This window comes from Chironomus tepperi, unplaced genomic scaffold, assembly GCF_022539635.2.
Source record: "Chironomus tepperi strain 1889 unplaced genomic scaffold, CSIRO-AGI_Ctep_v1 contig_217, whole genome shotgun sequence".
NCBI lineage: Eukaryota > Metazoa > Arthropoda > Insecta > Diptera > Chironomidae > Chironomus > Chironomus tepperi.
Window position 1 is genome coordinate 2,116,033 of NW_027226339.1, and position 23,831 is coordinate 2,139,863.

The window sequence follows — 23,831 nt, forward strand, 5'->3', positions numbered from 1 at the left end:
AAAGGAAAATTATCAACGCGGAAGATTTTGTCGGTTTGAGTCTCGACTAAATAGTTTTGTTATTTCGATAACAATGATACCTGATTATGCGAAAACGATACAGTCTGGAGAGGACTCATCTCGAGAATCTTCAAGGCTTAAGGATTTACCAATCGTCTGCAAAGTTCCAATAGTTTTTTTCCCGCACTTTTCGTTGATTTTTTTCAAAAAAATTTTCGTTAATTTTTTTTCAACTTTTCGTTGATTTTTTTTCAAAACAAAAAATGCTATTCAAACTCAGTTCTCGGATAATTAAAGTTAATCACGTATCTCAGACAATTAGGAGGGTTGTAAGTACACAGCCTGTCCAAAATGTCATCGAACTACAGAATAATAAATATGAATCAGATGATTACTTCAATTTAACACCAAAAATATTAAGTTATTTAGACATGGTAAGTTCTTGTGCAACTTTGTTCTATAGACTTTGATCTTTGATGGAGATAACCGATCTTGTTCTTTACAGAATTTACATTTCAAAAAGCATCATCCACTGTCGATTATGAGACAAAGAATCGTGAATTTCTTTTATAAAGAATATGCAAACCCGAAAGGAACTCCATTATTCAGTGTTTTTGATCGATTGAGTCCAATTGTGTCTGTAAATCAGAATTTTGAATCATTATTGATACCGAAGGATCATCCAAGTAGAGCTAAAAGTGATTGCTATTATATTAATCGTGAATATATGCTGAGAGCTCATTGTACTGCACATCAAGTGGAATTACTTCGATCAGGACTTGATAACTTCTTAGTTGTTGGAGATGTCTATAGACGAGATGAAATTGATGCTACTCATTTTCCTGTCTTTCATCAGGTGACATCTAGTGATTTTAATTTTTATCAAATTAATTAACTTAAGTTTGAATATAGGTCGATGCTGTACGAATTGTCCATAATGATAAACTCTTCAAAAACAATCCAGATCTGGAGATTTTCGAGAAAAACTTCAGTGAGAATGTAAATTCATCGTCAGAATTAGTTGGATCATCTGAGAAGTGCATCGATCAAGTGAAACAGCCATGCCATACAGTCGAATCTGTTAAATTAATGGAATATGAAATGAAGAATACATTAGAAAGACTAGTTATGTCGTTATTCGGCAAGCAGCTTAAATACAGATGGGTAAGTGCTGAATACATGTAATTAAACTAATCATTGAGAATTTACAATTCCTAAATCAGGTCGATGCATATTTCCCATTTACGCAACCATCATGGGAACTTGAGATTTACTATAATGATAAATGGTTTGAAATTCTCGGCTGTGGAATAATGAGAAATGAAATCCTTGCAAAGGCTGGCATACACAATTCTATTGGATATGCTTTTGGTTTGGGTCTTGAACGTTTAGCTATGATAATATACAATATCCCAGACATTAGACTTTTTTGGAGCCAAGATTCTGGGTTCCTTAACCAATTCAATGAAGATGAATTAAATAAAAACTTCAAGTATAAGCCGATTTCACAATATCCACAATGTGCAAATGACATCTCTTTCTGGTTGCCATCTGAACTCAATTTCGAGTCATTTTCCTTGAACGACGTTTATGATGTGGTCAGAAGTGTAGGCGGAGATATAGTTGAACAAGTTACATTGCTCGATAAATTTACTCATCCTAAAACCGGCAAGAATAGCCTCACATTTCGCATAGTTTATCGTCATATGGAACATACACTAACACAAGAAGAAGTCAATGATGTACATGCTGCAATATCTAAGGAACTGATTGAAAAATACAATATTAAAATTCGTTAATTAAAAAATTTTAGTCTATAACTTTTAATAGGTAATAAAATGCAATGTATGATTTACATACAGAAATTTGACAAGGGATGTAATGCGTTGGCGTTTAACATCAATAAAAAAATATGATTTCTTTTCAGCTAATAGTTTAATTACGAAATGAGTCCATTAGTCTTAAACGTCATAAATTCAACATAATATTTAATGTCCTTTTAATGTTTCGCCTTCTCCAATTTGGCTATGCTTTTTTTGTCAATATTAAGAAAACATCAAAAGACATTTCTAGATTTTTATTAGTCATTCCAAGATCCAAAAATAATAAGGAGAGACTTAAGCAATTAAAAATAGCAAAAACCCTTTTTTGTTAATGAAAATATGATTATGTTCATGGAATTTTAATAGCCAACGTCATATGATTTTTTTCGTCAATTTATTAAAGTAATCTATTGCTTATTACTTCTTATTTTGACTATGTGTCTGTCTTGATCGACATTTGTTGGTTGAAAAATATTGTGGTACAGTTGTGTGGCACATAATGTTGTATGACACATGAATATACTCAAAGCACAACAGTTGCGCAATACATAACATTATTTAAAGCACAACATCTTGTGCTGCAGCACAAAATCTGTGTTTATTTCTAACACAACTGTTGTGCACTACATAAAATTACTAACATCACAACAGTTGTGTGTCACATAAAACTACTAAAAGCGTAACTGTTCTGTGCCACATAAAAAATGTGCTCCTCCCACTTCAAGTGTGGGTCCATTGTGAGTCCTAAATACTTAATTACTTCAGCTCTTTTGATCAAGTAAGATCCGGCTATTTTTTCTGTATCGTCATCTGTCGATTCAATGAGAATAGTTTCTGGAACATTGACTTTAAAATATGAAGAATGAAATACTATAAACTTGGTCTTGGATTGATTAAGGATTAAGTTCTTATAAGAATAATAATTAATTATCTTTTTTAGATCTTTGCTGATTTTGGTTTCAATTTGCTCATTCATTTCGTGTGTGTTGACGAGGATGCAGTCGTCTGCATAAAGAAATAATTCGCCGCATATTTTCAGATTTGAGATGGAGTTTATAAAGATCGTAAACAGCCAAGGACCAAGGATGCTCCCCTGTACTACGCCTCGAGTAAATTGTATGGATGAGCTGTATTTGTCACCAACTTTAACTACTTGTTCACGTTGTGTGAGATAGCTTTGTATCAATTTCAGTGCGTTTCCTCGTATGCCGGCATTTGAGAGACTTTCTGATAGCTTTTTTATGTCGATTACATCAAAAGCTTTCTGCAGGTCCATTGAAATCATCGAGACTTTGAGTTTATTATCGATAGCATCTTGGATATATTGTACGAGTTCAACAGTTGCAATTTCAGTATTGCATTTCTGGCGGAAACCATACTGTCTGTGATAGATCAAATTTAGGTAATCATTTGTGAAATTGGTTAAACGTTGAAGAAGGATTTTCTCGACAATTTTATTTAGAATTGATAAAATCGAAATTGGACGGTAATCCTTAACGTTTGTCTTGTCTCCAGATTTGTTGATCGGTATGATGATTGCTGTTTTCAGGCATTTTGGGTAGACACAAGTTTGGAAAATGCAGTTTATCAAATGAGAAAGTAAAGGAGATAAATCGTCAGCCATAAACTTTATCATATCAACTGTAATCCCGTCAATTCCGGGAGCGGACTTTTTGAGTGAATTTATAGTCGTTAGGACTTCTTCCTCACATGTGTCATCTAGGACAAACGTTTTATCGACACAGCATGGATATTCATTTTTTTCCACAAACTTTTTCAATGTAGGTGTTTTATGCTCGCTGAATATTTATTATCAACTCACTAAAGTGACTTATCATGCACTTTTTGCACAGCAATTTATCTGCTCTTTTTTTGGAGGATAGAATATTTTTTTGTAATCCCTTGATTAATAACAGGCTGTATCTGAGAGAAAAATTTCCATGAATTAATAACTTTCTTAAGAATCATCGCTAGCACTCATTATTTAGTCATTAAGTTGATGAAACAGAGTCGAAGTAAATCGTGGAAACTTTTATGGGAACCGCATCGAGTTGAATGTGGGGTTGTTCCCAAATGATGTTTGAAATTTATAATTTTTTTGTAAGCCACCAGGATTTTTAAGCACCGTAATTAGTGCAATTTTTATTGTTTATTTCAGGCGTGATATTAATAGAAGATGTTGGAACGTTTGGTGCATTCGTCGATGGGACGTTGTCATGATGACAATATAGTGATTGCTATGCTTGGTTTTGGCTGGTAGATGGAGTGTTCGTTGATGATTCAGGTGCTGGTTTTGGTGAGCATTGATTAGGGGTCCAGACGGTCGTTTATGGGTCTCATCTAAAAATATTTTTTCCTTTAGTAGCTTCACGTACCTTGTACATCAAAAAGAAGGGATGTGTATGCACGACCTTCACAAAGTTTGAAAATTACATACCAGGGGTTATATCGTGGTCGGTTAGGTTAATGCTGAGGGATTACTTTTGTTTAAAATTTGAACTTTAGGGATGAGTTTCACATAAAATTATACAACAGTTGCGTGCCACATTAAAGTATCTTTCGCACAACAGTTGCACGCCACAAAAATGCGCTTTTGTCACAATTTCATTTACTACTTAAGAGTTAAATAATTTTCAAATCGTTATAACGCCGCAATTTCCCATTATTCTCATGATCACACAGCATACACAGAACAAATTTCCATATTGATTAAATCATCAAAGTTTAATGTAATGCTCGCGAATATTTATTATCAACTCACTAAAGTGACTTATCATGCAATGTTTAGATTTTTTTGTTCTTGATTAATCCGTGAATTAATAACTTTCTTAAGAATCATCGCTAGCACTCATTATTTAGTCATTAAGTTGATGAAACAGAGTCGAAGTAAATCTTAGAAACTTTTATGGGAACCGCATCGAATTGGATGTGGGGGTTGTTCACAAGTGATGTTTGAAATTTGTAGAGAATATTAGTCTAGTCATTTAAGGGATCACCAACCACATAAAGATAATTGGTTTGTGTATGTGTATGCAACGAAATTTACATAGGAGGGGATTCCTCTACTTATTAGATTGAATTAATGGATGGAAATCACCAAAATTCATGCTAGCAGTGTTTAGAGTTGACAATGAAGTCAAGAAGGATTCAGGTCCATTTTCGCTCTGTCTAGTCACACCAACTCGGTTTGTGTATTCGCGACACTAAAATTAGGAAATTCTTGTCTAGCACCATCATTTATGAACATCATATGAACATCTATAACTATTCTTTCATGCGTTATTAACTTTTATCATTAAACTTATAATTATAATATGAAGAGATATGTGTGGTGATTCCTTCCTTTTATAAATTCAGCTCTGATGTTAAATGAAAAAAAAAATTTTCTTTCAACTTTTCTTTTTTCTTCTGCGCTCTTAAGTCAAATGCTTTATAAGGAGATGTACAGAGGGAAATTTCTGTAGTTCCTTTTTTGCATCGTGAGTGAAAAGTATCGAAAGAAAGGAAATAAAAAATATTTTTTTGATCGAAAAGTGAAAGTCGTTTAATTCTAAAAACTATGAGAAGTTATAGAGCATAAATCATACATTATAGAACTTAAGGATATACATTTAAGGATACAAAATCTCATCACACGAATTTTAATAATGAAGTCAGCAGTTCCGGGATTGATTTTGTTTTGTATTTATCTACTTATATGGGAATATGGATTTGCCACAGCTATGTCTTGCGATAGTTGCGGATCAGAATGTGCACGAGCATGTGGAACGAGACATTTTAGAACTTGCTGTTTTAATTATGTGAGAAAACGATCAAACAGCATGCATCCGTATCCGTTAAATAATGCAAATTACGATATCCTTTATGGCCCAATGATGGATTACGAAATAATGAGAAGAAGTTCCGAAAAGTCACCGAAATCTTTGACTGGTCGAGACAACAAGAATTTTGAGAATTTAATGATTGAAAATGACGAGTCGAAAAATCAGCAAAATTTTTATAAACCATGGAAGGAAAGCAATAATCATATGGATAACATGATACTTTTTAACGACTATGAACAACAGAATAATCGACAAGGACATGACCAAAAGCAACAACCACCACCCTCATATGAAGCTTGAGATTATTTTTCATAAAAACAACTCTACTAATCTCAATTTTAAGGTATCGCTATGGCTGGAGCAAAACCAAACTAACCAAATTGATGCTAGTAGAGTTTATTTAGTTGACTGAAAGCCAATGTCACAACAAGAGAAAACATGATGTGATGGTTTATAAACTGTGTATTATATACCTATGACAAAAAATTGTTTAATAAAATGTGTTGAAATTTATTCTATGCCTGTTTATTCTTGTTGCTGTTTTGTGATAATATGTGTATGTTAATTCAATTTGAGAAAAGCTTTTCTAGCCATCAGCTAGAAGCATAATAGAATTTCAGAAGAATTAATTGAAAAATGTTCTTTTCAAGCTTTACCGTGCTTGAAATTGAAATTTACTTGCTTACTTACTAGGCTGACTGTACAGATCAATTGTGATCCATAGCTTCCCTTTAATATCGCCTGAAACTGCTTTTTCGCTAGCTACCGTCTGTCAATTTCCAATTCCAAATGCCATATGCCATACTGTCTTTGGCAACAGTTTCAATTACCATTCATGAATTCTTTTAAATTCACTTAAGAACAAATCCTTATGGATGTGCCATTAATGACAATAAATTGAAAAAACATTCACTTTTCATCTCAGACAATGAAGTTAGATCAGTGTTATTTAAACCTTTTTCTTCGACACGTCATACCTTGGTGGTTTGCCTCGACTGTTAATGCACATAGCATGGTTTATGACATTTCTTATTTTGTTTTCGTAACAGACTATAAAATTTGACAACACTGAGTTAAATAAGCATTACTTATTGACTTCCTTAGCGAGGGCGCACAAGGGCCCAGTGCAGCAATTAGAATTTGTCGGAAGCTGGGTCTGTCTTTAGATAACTCCTGCCAGTTTCTAATTCGCAACACTTTTGTATCGTTGCTCACACAGTAACCCCATGAGAGACCCTCTATTTCAGTGGAGGGCAAACTGTGTGCCATCAAAAATTTTCAGAAATCTCACGAACCGTATGCCGTGTGCGGTTTTTGTCAAGGCTTATCACTAAAGTGTACCGCGAAAAATATAAGGTTGCCCACCACTGCTCTATATTTATGACAAATAACAATAAAAGAACTCACTGGAGTTTAACCGTTAAATGGTTGATTAAAGAACATTCATATTCCAAGACAAAGCTGAAGGAAGTTCAAAGCTTTTTAATAATATATTCAATTCTTTCATTTGAAAGTTTCTTAGAATGGAAAGCCAAAAATAGCTTTTTAAGCAAAACGTTTATCATCAATGGGGGAGTAAGATGATATTTAACTCTTGAATTATTTAAATGATATGAAATTATTCTAAATTGTTTCTGAAAGATATTTTACTTAGCATGAATAAAATATATTATTATTAGACTAGAATCTGAATAAGAATAGAATCTCTTAAAGCAAAATCATTCTTGTAACATTAGATGATACAGCAAATGCTATATTAAGATTTTCAATATTGACCAGCATAACATTGAGATGTCTAGCCCAAATGTATAGCTAAAATAAAATTTGATCTTATGAAAAAATTGTAATTCTGAAAAATGGATTCCGAGTTGGACTAGATTTAACGTTCTACGATTTCTGGTGGCATGATCTTACCAATAAGCTATTGAGGGTTACTCGACTATATGGTAAATTAACTTATATAAATTATGCATTTTCTGTTTCTCTCATACTACTACACTTCCAATGATATTTCGTTCATAGGTCTGTATCAGAATCAAGTTTTAGTTATGCTTACTTCACTTTTTCGGTGTCAATTTGAGATTAATTTGCTAGAGATTTTGATCTTTTGTCAATGTCAATTCGTTTGTCAAAGTGGCTATAACTTCTTAAGACATAACATCTTCATATCCGTCCTTCCAAAAATAGACGGCTTCTATTTGATATTAATAGAAGAGGTTTAACGGAACCTATAAAGTTCATTGGCGGAGCCATCTTCATTTGTGTCACTCGAGATACTTTTCTACATAAATCTCTCAACAGCTGAAGCTTAAGATTTTTAATGAAAGTACAATTTAAAATTGCATCAATTGTTATTTGTTATTACTGATGATGATATCGTTGACGAATTACAATTAAAGTACTTATAATTGATTCATTAAAGCACGAGATTAGTTTACAGGAACCATGACAGTTGACTTCGACTTATTTTTACGGCTAAAAATTAACCAAATTCCCAAGTGGACAAAAATTCGTTACAACTAGTCTATAGCAAGCCAATGTCTAGTTTTAACATATTTTTTGTCTACTTGAGGTGTGCTGCTAAGGTGCCTGCAAGTATTAAAAAATATAAAACACAAAAAATTTATTTTTTATAAAATTTCTCCTTTATTTCATTTTAACCAAGTAATTCATGTGGTATGTTCACTGCTGTTATGTTTTTTGAGGGGGTATTTATAATTATACATTTAACATTTATTTACTGATATTTTTGAGGGAAAATGTTTCCAAAAAACGATAAAGCTGCATTTGAATCCTTTTTGATAAAGAAATTCTGCACTATATTTATATTCTAAATAAAAAATCAAATATATTTCATAGTTACGGTTATGTTACGAAATTAAAAAAAAAATGACTATATAAAAAATTCACATCACCATAAATCTTGTATTCTTGCAAGAGTAAAAAAAAAAAATGTTTCAAAAATCAAGCGAACAGTTAATGTTAATTAATGACTTTGGAAATGAACACGTATTGCATTTGAATTCCATAAATGAGACAAAGGAAGTGACAATCGAACTAAACAAAAAAGTAATTTTTTTGCCTTTAAAGTTAAATTTAAATTTGCATCATACGAATTTTGATAAAACATCTACATATGTGTTTATACTTTAAATTTCTATCAATATCTATCGATATATTATTAACTTTACATTGTTCTATTATTATTTGCTCAAAAAAATTTTTTTTATATATATTTATATCGGGGGATACATGTTAATTACTTTAATGTCATCTTCGTTTTTTACAACTATATATTTTCATCTAAACACCGCCATCATCATCATCATCATCCTCGCATTGATTCATCTTTGACATATCAAATTCATTATTAATTTAATAATAGTTCAAATTACACTAAAATTAATTAATTTTTTTTATATATTCTCCCCTTTAAAGAATTGCAAGCTCAATAGGATTCCTTATATGATGATAATTCCACCGATTTCTTCTCAAGAACCCTGACTCAAGTCAAACCCTCAACCAATTATTTATCTCCCAGTAAATTATTATTTTTTTTATTTAATTATCTTCCTTGAAAACTTAGCACTTTTATAAATCTAATGATATTATTTATTTAAAATAGATTTTTTTTATATATTAAACGAAAAAAAAATTTCACTAATATGTGTTTTTTCATACTCACGATTAGTTCAATGAACGTTTCTCAATTCTACATTATTTGAACAAATTATATTATTAATTATCAGCTACATTAATGTATTATGTGAACAATGATTAGAATTTTTAAAATAAGGGTTTTTTGAATATATATTATAGGACATAAAGTGTTTTTTATAATTAACTAAAACGTTAATTCATAATGATCAAATCTACACTGAAAAGGTTAATTAATTTTGTTTTTAATTTTTGCATGCGCTAGTAATGTGACGAGCTTTTTATGTGAATCACCAACAATCCATCCATGTTGTTCTGGTTGATGAGGTACTTGTGATTCCTCATTTTCACCATCTGCCGTATCGCCGGGCTCAACATCACTATCTGATGATGATGACCAATAGTATAATTTTTCAGAACTATGTCGCTTTGTTCGATTACAAGCGCTATGCATTGGATCATTTATGTCTTCTGGTATGGCAGCTTTTGCAGGTGCAGTTGTCGGTACAACATTGAGATCATTTGGCAAGAGCTTTGGCTCTTTTATCATTGTCAATTCGTTTGTATTGCTACTTTTTGTTATAGTATTTTGTGATGTGGTAATAGATTTATTATTATGAGATATATCATCTCCATCCTCTTCCTCTTCACTATATGAATCACTAAACGCTGAAGCTTTAGATTTTCTACTTAAGTTCAACTCAAAATCGCTGTCAGAATCATAAGCTATATTTTTAACTTTATTTCGAGGCCGTTTTCGATGCTTTTGAACCTTTTTCTTTGCTGCAGCCGTTATCACGGATGATGCTATCGCTGTTATTGTTGTGGTTGAGTTACTATTATTGCACACAGCACTTAATATTTTCTTTTGATTCTTTCCACATTTTTCACTTGCATCACTCAATATTTCTTTATGATCAATTGTCTTATGATCGACTTTTGCTTTAGATAACACTTCGGTTGCATTATTTTTTGTTGTTTTATTATTTACTTGTGGTTTTGGATTATCGTTAAATATCGATGACGGCACGAAACAACTCATTCGACGTTTTTTCATCATAGATATTGCTGGTTTTAATGGTTTGAGATCTTTCGTAGCTGTAAATGTTTCCTCATCTGACTTATGGCCGTCTTTTAATGTACTCATTCTACGTTTACGTACTGTATTAACTGGTTTCTCTTTGCTAAATACATCACTGGTAGGAAATTGCAGTTGTACAGACTTTTTCTTCTCATTTTTATCATTTTGCTGTGTAGCTTTTTTATCTACTGCATTACTTTGATTTGTGGTTTTTAATATTGATGCATTTGGCTTTAAATTTTGATTGATGGTATTTAATGCTGTTGTTTCAATATTTTCTGCATTCTTTTTACTTACATTATTATCTACAGTATGACTTTCACTTTTTGATACTTTTCTTTTCTTAATTGATTCGCGTTTTTCGATTTCATTGATAATACTAATAATATCATTTGTATCATGCAATTCCTCATATTCATCTGAACTCCAGGTTTCAGCAAATGTTTTTGTTTTAATTGCACATCGCCTTCGGGATTTTCTTTTGCCAATTCCATCCTCCTCTTCTTCAATCATGATGTTATTGCTGTTGTTGTTGTTCTTAGGCAATTCGTCTTTGTTATCATTATTATTATTAATTTTATTACTTTTCTTTTCATTTGAATTTGCAGGTTTGTTTGAAGCTGATGGAAATAGAGGCTTTTTGTTTGAATATACATTATTGTTTATGTTATTACTGGTATTATTGTTACTACCAGTATTATTGTTATTTGATTGCGAAGCAGTTTCTAGCATATCATTTGAATGCGATGAATGAGGTGAAAATGTTCCGCCAGAGGTTTTAAGTAAAGTTTTTGGTGACGGACACGTCAAGACTTTGTCATCAATCTCTGCAGAATTCTTTAAATGATCAAATATTTCATCGAGACTATTTTTGATACCGGGTTTGTTGTTTGGTGCATCAGCTTGTGGAGTCTTTTGCTTTTCTCGATCACGATGCTTCTTAAATATTTTTCCCATTATCAATGACTTTGTTGGAATACTGATGGCTGTTTCCTTTGATTTATTGATCTTTACGGTGTTTTTCTTTGGATATTTCTCTTTTATAGCATTAGCTATAGATGGTTCATTATTATCAGCATCCCATTCAATATCAGCATCATGTTTCAAATCCCACGATGTGCTTGACGATTCCACCTCGGAATCATGTGGTGTGTCATTAAAATCAGGAAATGGAAATTTCTGGAGTGGTGGCGCTGAATTATTTGAGGCAGCAGCAGCTGCTTGTAACTTATTCTCTATGCTTGAAAACAGGCTATCAAATATTTTATCTTTTCTTGAGAGATCTTCATTTTTAGAATCATCATCATCGTCATCAACATTCTCAAAATTTGCAACTTTCTGATCGGAATTGTATGGTAAATTAGTCTTAATTTCAGGATTTGTAATCACAACTGGTTTAAATTCCTTTGTTTCCTCAAAGTTGATAGTTTCTGATATACGGTTTGAAGGATACGTTAAAATATTTTCAAATGTCTTTAAAGCACCCTTCGTTCTAAATATTTTGGTTTCATCTGATGATGCTGCATTTGCTTGATTTTCCATAGATTTTTGACTATCCTTTTCAATCTCCTTGGATTTACTTTCTTTATCTTTCTTGGCTTCTCTCTCTTTTTGGTCAGCAATTCTCTTTTCTCTACGTTTAACTTTGAACAAATGTGTTGTTGTTTTATTATGCTTTTCTAGAACCTTTTCATTTCTAAAGCTTCTATTGCAAATCAGACATTTGGCTTCAATTTGATTTTCGTTCATGTTTTGCTTCAGATGTTCGCTCTTTTCTGTTTCGGAATCTACTAATTCAGAACTGTTAATAATGTTATTTACAAGATCATTAATTTTCTCGTCTGCATCATTGTCGTCATTGAAAAACGAGTCCTCATTTATGTTGAAATCTTCTGATTTTCCTACATTTTCTTTTTCTACTTTAAGCTTATTTATGTCTGAAGATTTTACTTTCTCATGTTTATTCTTCGGTTTTTCAACTTCCGGTTTTATCTTTTCAACAATAACTTCTGGTTTCTCAGGTATGACATCTTCTTTATTATCAAGAATCTCCATGCTTTCTTCTTCCTGCATTTTATCGTCAGCCTTTTTCAAAGGTTCATCATCATTTTCTTCACTAAAATCAGATTCAATTTCACCTTGTACTTTTGAAACTTTACTTTGCTTAGATTTTGATTGAGATTTAGTCTGTGCTTTTGATTTTGGTGCTTTTCTAGGTGTTGCTTTTTTGGGAGTTGCTTTTTTCTTATTGTTAGCCTTAATGAGTGGTTCATCATCATCAATCGGTAAAGTTTTAATTTCTTTTTCTTTTGCATTTTTGTTCTTGCTGATTTCAACAAGTTTAGCTAATGGAATGTCATTTTCATTGCTAGTATCTGATGAAATAGAGGTGTCAAGTGAGAGCTTTTCTTCAGGCGTATCATTTACTTCTAATGAGGTGATATCCTCAACATTATTGACTGGAATTATTGGACATTTTTCATCGTTTGTTAGGTCTTCATCCTTCAATTTCTCTTCAACATTTTCCTTGACATTTTTCGTTCTTGAGTTATTTTTAGAAGCTTTAGATTTCGGGGGAGGTTTTGATGGTTTAATTGGTTTTTCAATTTCAACAATATCTTGGATTGGTAATGATGTAGGTTCTGGTACTTTAGGTAGTTCAATTACAGGCTCAATTTCCACAATAGGATCTTGCAAAGGCTTTGGTTCTTCAACTGAATCTTTTGCTGAATTGGTATCTAAAATGATGTCTTTTGTAGGTATGACTTCTACTACTGCAGCTTTTGAAGGCTTAAGAGCTTGCTTCTTTTGTGGTGACTCCTTCACAGCTTTAACCGGTGTCTTCTTATTGACACTATCATCAGCCTTTTCAATAGGTTTCTCTGGTTGTTTCTTGGCTGCTGCTCTATTTCTCGCATTAGCTTTTTTCTTAGATCTTGATTTTTGAGAGAAAGCCCTCTTCTTAGCTTTGGTATTTGCTTTAGATTTGACATTTTTAGGCGCTGATGCAGCCATAGACTCTTGTTTAGCCAATTCCTTTGCTGCTTTAGCCGTGGCTGCTCGAACCTCGTTTATAGCATTCTGGATATTCTTAGTAGAGGCTTTGTTTGCCACTTTTGCACATGTTTTCTTAATTTCATCCTTAAGCTGAGGCTTAATTGCATTGAAAAGTTGATCATTTGTGAGTAAGTCATATAATCCATTTTGCTGAGAATTATTTGTTAGTCTTATTTTTCGATTACTTTGCTGGAATGGTGACAAATGAATTATTGGATCAACAACAACAGAAAGTCTTCTACAACGTATTCGATTAGTTGTCTTAATCGCTTGTTCGATTTTAGTCTGTATATTAGTTTCAATTGCGCTTTCTGTAGGTTTTTTATCATCTTTTGGCATTTCTTCGAGTTCTCTTTCTGGAGAGTCAGTTGGAAATTTATACATTACTTTAGTCGGTGGTTGTTCTTTTATTTTCGGCAGTGGTTGTTCTTTAACTTTCGGTAAAGGTTGTTCTTTAGCTTTTGGTAATGGTTTCTCTTTAGCTTTCTGTAGTAATGGCTCTTTAGCTTTTTCAGGAGTTGGTTCATTAATCTTGGATGCTGGATTTTCTTTTGATTTCTTTAAAGGTTGTTCCTTTACTTTTAATGATTTCACCTCTTTCGGTTTTGGTGGTTCAACTGTTTCTTTTGGAAGTTCAATAATTTCATTTGAATCTTCAATTAAAACTTTTGGAATCTCAACTTCTTCCTTCTTCTTCTCGGTTGATTCCTTTTGTTTTTCAGGTTCATTTGGTTTAGATTCTTCTGCTTTAGATTTTTGTTTCGATTTCTGATTTATCTCAACAGAAATAATAGGCTCTGGCACTTGAGATGGCTCGACTTCGACTTCCTTTTCTGTTTGTACTGTTTCTTTAACTTGTTGTTGCTGTTTCAAATTTTTCTTTGCTGGCTGTTTCTTTGCAGGAGCTTTTTTGGGCACAGCTTTTCCAGAAGTCTTTTTAGTTTTATTCAAAATTTGCATGATTCGATTCTTCTGCTCTTCAAAAGCTCTCCTTTCGGATTCTGATATTTTTAAGTTATTGACTGTAATGACACTATTGTTTTCAAGAATTTCATTTAAATTTGGAATTCTATCCTTTGAGATGCTTATTTTAAAAGATTCTGTTATATCTTGGATTTTAAGTAATGGTGGATCTAAGTTTTCTTGACCATTTAGTTCTATCTTATCGTTTTCGTTCACACATGCACCAGGCATAACGATAGACTTTTCAATTTCCTTATCTTTTTGATTGCACTTTTTATCATCTTTTGAAAGATCTACGATCTGCTTTACTTCTTCTTTTTTAGAAACAGATTTTGTATCATCTTTTTTGGGAACAACTTTATCTTTAGGCGATTCATTGTGATTTGTTTTTTCAATCACATAACATGGGATTTCTAATTCTATTTGATCTTCTTCTTCATGTGTTTTCTTTTTGATACTTAAATCAATCACTTCAACTTGCTCGGGAGCAGTGAATGTTGTTTGTGGCACATCAGGAATTTTAACATTTATTGTTGGTGGTGGAGGAGTAAAAGTTGCAATGTGCGTTAAAGGCATAGGTGTTGGTGTAGTTGGGGATGTGATGTGATTACTCTCGTCTTGCTTTTTTGGTGCAACTTCTGGTGGTTGTAAAATTTCAGCTGTTGTATTTTCAAAAAAATTTACTCCCAATTTTTCTTGAATTTTACACGTTAACATGGCTATGCAATCATTAAGTTTCTTCTTCTTCTTAGGCACTGAGGAGGTTGGACTGACTAATGATGATGACGAAGAATTAGTTGGACTACTCAAAGACTTCATCTTATCAGAATCTGGAATTTGTAACGCTGTCAAGGCAGGTGGAATATTGTTCTTATTAGTGTTGATTATTTGTGTTGAGTTACTACTTAAGTTTTTAATATTTATTTTGGTGTTTTCTGTCTCGTTTTTTGCTTCATCTGTTATTGTCTCCTCATTTAATAGAGCAGATTCATTTTCATGTGAATTTATTGCATTGCTTTCAGTTGACTTGTCAATTTCTTCAGAATCAGTAGGCGAGCTTTTGGTGTTGTTTAGAGAGTTTGTTGACAGTTTCTTTGCCGATGATCGAAGAGAGTTCCGAAGTGAATTATTGTTATGAGTATTATTATTATTTTGGGTCATTTCAATCATTTGAACAACAATTTTTTGTGGTAGATTAGGTGTAGTTTTACTGACTCGGAAGAAGCTTTTAATATTCATTCCATCATTATTTGCTTTTCCATCATTAACATATACTTCAGCTTTTCCTTTCACTGGATTGCTTATTGGCTTTATTTCTTCTTTTGGCGTTGGAGGATTAGATAACGAATTATCTCCTAAAATTAGTATAAAAATTAAATTAATAAGGAAACAAACATACAAGGACTGATTAACATACCTTCAATATTTTCTTTACGAAATGGACTAGATGTATTCTTTTTTTGGTCATTAGAAAGTCTTGTTTTCTTAACAGTTTTCTTAGTTTTTCTTCGAGATCTTCTATATTTGTTTCTTCTTTTTGCCTGCATCCACACACGATCCTCAATACAGTCTAAAATATGACGATATATGTCCATGTCCGTGGAATACTTGATTGTTTTCATGCATTTAGAGCATTCCTTTTCTTTCTGGTCCGTAAGATAATTATTAGAACTATTATCAGATGAGCTTGAAGCTTCATTTGATTTGCTATCACTAGTGATTGATAATAATTTTGCATCTGCATTTCCTTTTGCTTGAAGAGCTTTTTTCGGAAGAAATAAATTCTTGTAGAGCTTTTGTTCGAGATTTTCACGGCCAACTACTTCGTAATGTGCTGATACGACATACGGATGTTCAGAATTCTTGTGATCATTTAAACTTTTCATGAGATCAAATTCTTGACCACAATCAACACACACAAAACGTCGAGGTCGTGCCCATTCGCCACTTAATGCAGGGTTTGTGGCTTTTGTTGTGTCAAGCTTTTTTAGTCTGAATGTTTTGAGGATTTCTTCTTCTTCTTTATTGACTTTTTCTTCTTCAAACTCATTATCCTCCTCGGAAGGTTCAACTAGCTCTTCCTTTACCAGTGTTTGTTGCAATTGTTCAATGTTGATTTCGGGCATCAAGCGTGTATCAAGTATGGTATCTAATTGTTCAATATTTTGAGTTTTTATCATTCGCGTGGATAAACTTTCATTCAAGCCATCATCAAATTCTGTTGCACCGTTTTGATTGTTTAAATTTTCATAACGTGATCGCATGCTCAATTGCGTCCACATATCTAATTGTGACAGATCTTTTAATCCAGTTGTAATTTGTTTTACTTTTTTAACTATTTTGCCCCCTTCATTTACGTATTTATATTTTTTGATTAGATCCCACCGCCATTTCCAAGAATTTTTCGTAATTTGTCTTCGACCTTTCGTGTTTAAATCGCTAAAGCCATATTGTTCGGCGGTCAATAATGCAGGGAAGGGTGTGGATAATTCGAAATTTGTTGCTTCATGAATTTCCTTTTCGTCTGAATTTGGAACTTCAATTGATTCTTTTTCGTCTGCATTATCATATCCTGATATGCGATCAAACACTGGTCGTCGAAGTTGCAGTCGATCAACTTTACCATCAATAAAACTATTCAGATTCACTCTTACATTACAGCTAATATTCTTGTAGAAATCCTCATCGAATTCCGTACTTAACGTCTCATTCTTTTGTGTAATCTCAACCAATTCACAATTATTTTGTGAATTATGACTGATAATTTTTGTAGTTTTTGTACGTTGAACTTTGGTTGGCGATGATGATGATGATGATGACGATGCATGCAGAGAGGATGCATTCTTATTTTCATTCACGGATAAAGAAGATCGGCTATTTTTTTGTTGATTTTTCTTATTGCTCGATGAACGATTTTGTGATGATGAACTCTGCTTGTTGGAATGAACAGGTTCCTTTAATTTTTGTCTCGTTAGAGGAATGGTATATTCATCAACTGTTTTACTACTACTGCTGCTGCTTGTTGTACTGCTGCTACTACTAATATTTGATATTTTACTCTTTTTATTATTATTATTACGCTTCTCATTGGAGTTTATAACATTCTTGTTATTAGAATTTTTCACGTTACTTCTATCAGACTTTTTTGTAATGGCATTTGTAGGCAGTGTCTTAACACTATGATTTGATGAAGCAGTAGCAGTAGCAATATTTGCACTTATGACTGATGAATCCGACAATGTATCACATTTTGAATCAATATTTCCTTTCCACTGTGATGTTTTTAAAGATTTTCTTTTTTCACTGATTTTTTCATCGGAAAGCTTACAATCACTACCACCACCACCACCTAACTCGCAATTTTTCTTATGGTTCGCCAGTGAAACTTTGTCAAATAATCGCGTTTTACATTTACAGCCAAAATAAATATCCTTATGTGCTGCTAAGAGATGTTGAAACAATGATTCAAGATCATCACTTTTGATAACTTTTTTATTATTGCAATAGAAACATGCTGCAAAGGGAGAATTTTCCGAGCACAAATTTTTTGTTATTCGTTCACTTTTTCTTAAACTCCCTTTGCTCTTATTTAAAACTGTTTTATGATCACGTTCTACATGATTTCCTTGGTCATTAATATTTGAAAACGCTTTATCACAATACAAACAAAGACTTTTATCATTGTTCATCAAATTTTTACTGTTATCCATAATAATATTTATTTCTTTAAAATTTTATTCAATTTCAGACATTTTTATTTTTTCATTTTTATAGGGGGTGGTTAAATCGCGAGAAGAGTTCATCGCGGATCTAACCAAATGTCGAAAGTATGTCTAGAATTTAATATGTCTGTAAATTATCCAAAAATTGCTTAATTTTTCAAAACATTTCATTTTTATGACTTATTATTTTTCCAATTATCAGGATCTTATAGGAAATTTGCAGTTATCTCATCAGTTTTCATCAATACTACCCTGCATAACAAATAAGCTCTGGCTGTGCGTATTAAATATTTTCTCACTGTTAGTCACGTTTCACAATTAAGTATTAAATTCTCTCGATTGATTTATGTATTGTCCATATGGAATTCTACTATTATTCAGAATATCATTGGATTGTTCTTTGAATGACATTGTTACTTAATTTAAATTTTATTTCAATTAAAAATTTATAAATGATTGTTATCCAATTATGTTAGCGGTAAAATTGAAATTTAAATTTCATGCTGCAGCTATAGAGGTATGTCCATGGAAAAATTAAGTTATTATCATTTAGCTTGTTTTTGGATGTTGTTGACTTTTTGTTAAGTCATTTTGGATGTTTGTTAAATGCATTGAATGCAAATTGAATATTTTTTGAGTCAATGTCTTTAGGTTAGTTAGGTTAGTTTCGCTCTTTTTGCATGATTCCGTTCCAAATTCATAATATTGTGAAATAAATGCTTAAAATCTTCAAAACAGTCAAATTTTGACTTTAATAAATTTAAAGATTTTCATCTTTTAAAATCTAAAATTTGAATTTCTTAAAATTCTTCCGAAATTTTTATCTTTTTAAAATTTGCGAAACTTGAATCTTATATCCAATAAGATGCGCCTGAGGTCTTCTACGACTACCTGAATTGACTACTCGCACACAAGAGTATCATAAGTTAGTTAAATATTATTAATTTGACATTCATGTCAGGTAGAAATTAATAAGATTCACACAACTTTCTGGACTCCATTCATACTTAATTAAATCCTTCCCTAGTTAACATATAATTTGTATATATTAAAAACGAATCTATAGTCAGTGGTGTGCTGTTTAGGTGATTCATTCATTAGAAAATAGAAAATGTTTAATCTGGGTGATTATTTTATAAAATAGTCACTTACATCGCCAGATAAATTCAGTATTTGTAAATATTCTTCAAGTTTTTAGACGAAGCCATAAGTGATCTAAGGTTTTAGTTAAGTTTAAACATGAGAACTTACAAGTTTTTTTAAAAAAATATTTTTTGTGTTTTAAATATTAAATAAAAAAAAAGAAAAGTGATAATTTGCATGCAAATAATTCGACATTGAATTTCCTTAAGTTACCTTGTTTTCATCTGTGTGTATTCCTTTTGAGCAATAATCATTAAAACAAGTGAGTACAATTCATGAACATAAATCGCAATTATGATTTTTTTTTCATTTCATTGCGAGATATCAGCTCTCTTTATCGTAAAATATTTTTCTGTGAATCATAAACAGATAAAGATAAAATATTTTTTTCACATTCTCGTCTATAATAGATTTTTAAGCACAATGTCTGGCCCTCCTCCCCCACCACCGCCGATGATGTCGGGCCCTCCACCACCACCAATGGCTAATTTTAATAATGCAAAGAAATTAGGAGGAAATTCATCTGGAGGTGATATGAGAGGTGCACTCTTGAGTCAAATCCAAAAAGGAACACAATTAAAGAAAGTATCAACAGTGGATAAAAGTAAACCGAAAGCAGGACGTGTTGCTGATCCAAATGCATCGCCGATATCAAAAGGACCATCACAAGGCTCACCAGCCGTAAGGTCGCAAGGATCAGCTAAAACATCGCCAGACTCATCGACGTCGTCGCCAATTAGACAAGGTGGATTTTCGAATTTAACGGATGAACTTCAATATAAATTAACATTAAAAAAGAATAAAAATTCACCACTTAAGGAATCAAAAAGCATTGTTGAGACAAAAGAGGTAAGTTTTATTGTCAGTCAGTAAGACCAACGTGATGAGAAATTAAATTCATCAAGCAGTTGGTCTCTCTCTATTTCCTCCTTCCTATCATGATAGATTCTAATAATAGATTTTGTTCATTTCATTCATTTGTTTAGAGTTCACCGCCTTCGTCAACATCTTCGCCGAAATCATTTGTTGATGAAATTAAATCAAAGCAGAGGTAAGTTATTATGCTATAAATTGTGATTTTTGTCTGATTCGTGCATTTATGCATCATCGTAACTCATTTTTCCCTATTTTTATTATTTTTTTTTGTGTTTTTAAATTTTTTATCTTTTTGATGACTCTACATATCATGTCTCTGTAGTGTAATTAGTCCGAAACATCAATCTTCTACTTCTACTACTACTTCTCCTCCGCACACTGTAAGCGATGCAATCCCCAATAGATCATCATTATTTAATAATAGTTTCAACAATAATAATGTTAATAATATCAGTAGTAAAGATAGTAGTTTTGAAAGTAAAAGTCAATCCAGTGCTCCAAAAATTAATCATGGAAAGCCTAACTTAGCTCCTAAACCACCACCTCAGCTGAGTTTGGCTATGAATAATAATGTTAATAACAGTAATAATAGCTTAAATGATGGTAGCCGGAAAACTGTTGCTCGTCATCAATCTATGAAATCACCAAGGTATTATGTTATATGTGTGCTATTTTGCTTACACTCTGTGTTTTATGTGCTATGTGCGCCTTAATACATTTGTTTTTTCGCTAACAATGCAATTTATTAATAAATGTGATGTGACTTTTTTTTAGATCGCCGCCAATTACTTTAGCATCAACAACTGGACCATTCAATACAGATAATCATTTTGGGACAATTCGGAATCCGAGTAATCATCACAAGACTCAAGAAGCTTTAAATCTACAGGTTACGCAAAAGTCAGTTGCTCAAAGGCCAACAATTAAACCTCCACCACCGCCAGTACCTAATCGTAATATTGCAACAAACTTATCGACTCAGTCACATGCGAAATCGACAACAGCACTGAATAATACACATAGTGATACGAATTTAAGTGCACCGCCGACGAGACGTATGCCAAATTCTGGATCATCAAGTAATATAAGTAATATGGAGAGAAATGTAGACGTGATTGATTCAACTGCTGCACCTCCATTACCGCCACATCGTATGAGTTCTGCTCAAAAAGCGCAACAAAGAAGTCAGCAACAGCTTCAACTTCAACAGCAACAAGTAATTAATAGTCCAATACCGCCAGAAGTGCCAAGAAGACACTCATCGATGAGAGCTAGTTTAGATAATGGTGCAAATAATAGATTTCCAAGTCCTAATCCCAATCAAAAGCCAGTAACAAGACTAGTTGTGGATCTTGAAGCAAGATATTCACTACTGTTTCATTCAGTATCAGAGTTTCCTGCTCCAAAGCAATTCCTTAACGTGAACAAATCATATCCATCAAAAGCTGTAGGACCAGCAAACGGAATGTGAATTTAAACTTAAAAACAGTGAAAATATCATTTTTTGCGGCATTTTGTTATTTGGAATAGTGGCAATATTACTTTTTTTCTTCGATTCTTAATCATAGATTAATATCCATTTTAAGAAAAAGAAAAATCAATAGAAACAAAGCAGGAAGGATTATGATAAAAAAAATACAGTATGATTAATATACATTCAAGATTCATAGACAAAACACACACACACACACATATTATTCACATAATATTTACATTAATTACCAAAGCCTATCATTTTCATTGTATTAATTCTTCTAATTTTATCTTTTTTTATTTTTTTATCATCATTAAGGTCCTACCAAACTTGATATTGTCTGTAAACTTGCTCTCTTTGATCAAAATCACTGCTCAGTAATTTTTTCATTAAAAAAAATTTTTTGTGATGTATTAAGCGATTCTCAACTAAGAGAGCAGATTTACATGTGAATCTAAGAATGATGGGACCTTGATTATTATTTTCTAAAAACAAATGTATAACTTTATTAATGAAGAAAAAAAAAACATAATAATTTTTATGAGAAACAGAGAGTAGAAAATTTGTTGAGTATTGTGGATGAGAAAGTTCTCACTCTAAGACATTATTTTTATTGAAACAGACAAGAAATAAAATTAATAAAAAAAAAGGTTTAACAGTATATATTGTGAGAGAAGGAATAAATCTATCTAATAAAAGTTTCTAATTTACAAATAAAAAAAAAAGAACTTCTGTCGTCTTTTCTCATACTAAACAGTGTAGGTACCAAGTTTCTTTAAAAATTAATTATGTTTTTATAGAATATGCGCATATTTTATATATGATGAACAAAACTGCCGCACATTGACTCATGTGACATAGATATATATGTGTGACATGATTAAATGTGACAGTGACATGCATCATGTTTACATGATTCTCGCATGATTCAAAAATTGTGACATGTAATAAACAGGTACCGTACCTAATACAAATTTTTTCCAAGTTTATTAAATAAATTAATATTTACCATTAATTTCTTTTGTTTATCTCCTTGTTTTTTGTCTATAAAGCTTTGGTTTCATTAATTTAATAATTAAATTGAAAACTAATTTGGGTTCGTCTGTTGAGTCTTTAATCGTTTTTTCTGCTGGAGATCATTTAAAGTTTCTTCGACGGTTCTTTTGTCCTTCTTTAAATCACTGGATACCATTCCAAAAGTCCGATTAGGGTTTGAACTTATTGCTTCACATTCTAAATGAATTAACTTTGTCTTTTTATTATTTCCTTTAGATGTTTCTTGGACTTCTTGTGATGATGTTGAACATTCTGTTGCTAAAAGGATTTGTTCTTCCTTCTTTTTCTTAAATTCTGCTTCAATCTCTTTGTTCCATTGCTTATAATCGAAAAACCTTCGTGCTTCTAATTCTAAATCGTTTGGTGGGTTTTTGTAGACAATGACATAGCGTTCTTCTCTCCCAAATGTATGACATATGAGTCCATTTGCAGCTTCATCACATGCTTCCAATATTACAGATCTGAAGATTTTTTCCATTGGCGGAAATTGCATTGTTGATACTTTGTCATTCTTTAAAAAATCTGCAACTTTATTCTGGATTTTTAGTTTGTAATTGTTAATCATCATTCGTTCTTTTTCAGCTGTTTTACGAATTTCCTCATTGTGTTCTAGAATGAAAAATTTCACAAATGAATTTTTAATAAATTCACAAAATTAGAACATTTCTAGATTATTAACTTACTTTGGATCATCTTATCTGGCTTGCTGAGTCCTGGACGTTTGTTTTTATCCATAGAGGATAATATATCACCTAATAAATCCATTTTAATTGCTAAAATTAACTTATACGAAATATGAAAATTTATAAAAAAAAATTTATAAACATCTGAGGAGATCAAGTTTTTAAAAACTGAAGTTTTGATGAATTATCGTAAACTAGTATCACAAAATGTAATTAACAGTGTATTTACAACAGCGATTTACTATTTATAAAATAATTAAAGATTTTGTGTGTGTCTGACCACGCAATTCTTATTATTTAAGAATTTTAAAATGATCGTTAAAATTTTTTCAAATTTTTCATAGCTTAGTCCCCTTATTTTTCTCACGGACATCTTGAAAAAGTTTTTTTTCATGCAATCTTAAGAAACTATTTGTTTATTAAGATCTACGCAAATTTTTGAATTAAGTTGCCCAACTATCACTCAGTACTA

General features: G+C 31.9%; 4 protein-coding genes across 5 annotated transcripts; 2 read left to right on the top strand and 2 right to left on the bottom strand.

Annotated features, from left to right (window-relative positions):
- The first annotated feature begins 244 nt into the window (after positions 1-244).
- PheRS-m (Phenylalanyl-tRNA synthetase, mitochondrial) lies at positions 245-1,877 on the top strand. Its single transcript, XM_070639943.1, has 4 exons — positions 245-434; positions 506-856; positions 913-1,164; positions 1,224-1,877. Exons 1-4 carry the CDS (start codon positions 264-266, stop codon positions 1,797-1,799), a joined length of 1,350 nt encoding a protein of 449 aa, XP_070496044.1. The 5' UTR covers positions 245-263; the 3' UTR covers positions 1,800-1,877.
- A 6,392-nt stretch (positions 1,878-8,269) lies between these two features.
- On the bottom strand, positions 8,270-18,149 carry LOC139090324 (uncharacterized). The gene is made up of 2 exons (XM_070640089.1): positions 15,823-18,149; positions 8,270-15,760 (listed from the first exon to the last, which is right to left on the bottom strand). Exons 1-2 carry the CDS (start codon positions 18,113-18,115, stop codon positions 9,534-9,536), a joined length of 8,520 nt encoding a protein of 2,839 aa, XP_070496190.1. The 5' UTR covers positions 18,116-18,149; the 3' UTR covers positions 8,270-9,533.
- A 1,047-nt stretch (positions 18,150-19,196) lies between these two features.
- LOC139090325 (WAS/WASL-interacting protein family member 2-like) lies at positions 19,197-22,635 on the top strand. 2 transcript variants are annotated; one of them, XM_070640090.1, is made up of 5 exons: positions 19,198-19,532; positions 19,681-20,119; positions 20,257-20,321; positions 20,469-20,795; positions 20,921-22,635. In XM_070640090.1, the coding sequence occupies exons 2-5, from the start codon at positions 19,694-19,696 to the stop codon at positions 21,615-21,617; spliced, it is 1,515 nt and encodes a 504-aa protein (XP_070496191.1). In that variant the 5' UTR covers positions 19,198-19,532; positions 19,681-19,693; the 3' UTR covers positions 21,618-22,635. The 2 variants fall into 2 exon arrangements, with proteins under 2 accessions (XP_070496192.1, XP_070496191.1); XM_070640091.1 differs by lacking the exon at positions 20,469-20,795 and having other exon boundaries at positions 19,197-19,532.
- Positions 21,881-23,504, bottom strand: LOC139090327 (sperm-associated antigen 7 homolog). Its single transcript, XM_070640092.1, has 2 exons — positions 23,360-23,504; positions 21,881-23,285 (listed from the first exon to the last, which is right to left on the bottom strand). The coding sequence occupies exons 1-2, from the start codon at positions 23,439-23,441 to the stop codon at positions 22,708-22,710; spliced, it is 660 nt and encodes a 219-aa protein (XP_070496193.1). The 5' UTR covers positions 23,442-23,504; the 3' UTR covers positions 21,881-22,707.
- Between the last annotated feature and the right edge of the window lie 327 nt (positions 23,505-23,831).

Bases quoted from the DNA above. Each gene is read 5' to 3' on its own strand.
- PheRS-m (XM_070639943.1), top strand. From the start codon at position 264: ATGCTATTCAAACTCAGTTCTCGGATAATTAAAGTTAATCACGTATCT. The intron at 857-912 runs GTGACATCTAGT...GTTTGAATATAG, and splicing joins ATTTTCCTGTCTTTCATCAG to GTCGATGCTGTACGAATTGT. The intron at 1,165-1,223 runs GTAAGTGCTGAA...TTCCTAAATCAG, and splicing joins AGCAGCTTAAATACAGATGG to GTCGATGCATATTTCCCATT.
- LOC139090324 (XM_070640089.1), bottom strand. From the start codon at position 18,115: ATGGATAACAGTAAAAATTTGATGAACAATGATAAAAGTCTTTGTTTG. The intron at 15,761-15,822 runs GTATGTTAATCA...TACTAATTTTAG, and splicing joins TCGTAAAGAAAATATTGAAG to GAGATAATTCGTTATCTAAT.
- LOC139090325 (XM_070640090.1), top strand. From the start codon at position 19,694: ATGTCTGGCCCTCCTCCCCCACCACCGCCGATGATGTCGGGCCCTCCA. The intron at 20,322-20,468 runs GTAAGTTATTAT...ATGTCTCTGTAG, and splicing joins GAAATTAAATCAAAGCAGAG to TGTAATTAGTCCGAAACATC. The intron at 20,796-20,920 runs GTATTATGTTAT...ACTTTTTTTTAG, and splicing joins CAATCTATGAAATCACCAAG to ATCGCCGCCAATTACTTTAG.
- LOC139090327 (XM_070640092.1), bottom strand. From the start codon at position 23,441: ATGGATTTATTAGGTGATATATTATCCTCTATGGATAAAAACAAACGT. The intron at 23,286-23,359 runs GTAAGTTAATAA...TTTTCATTCTAG, and splicing joins GCCAGATAAGATGATCCAAA to AACACAATGAGGAAATTCGT.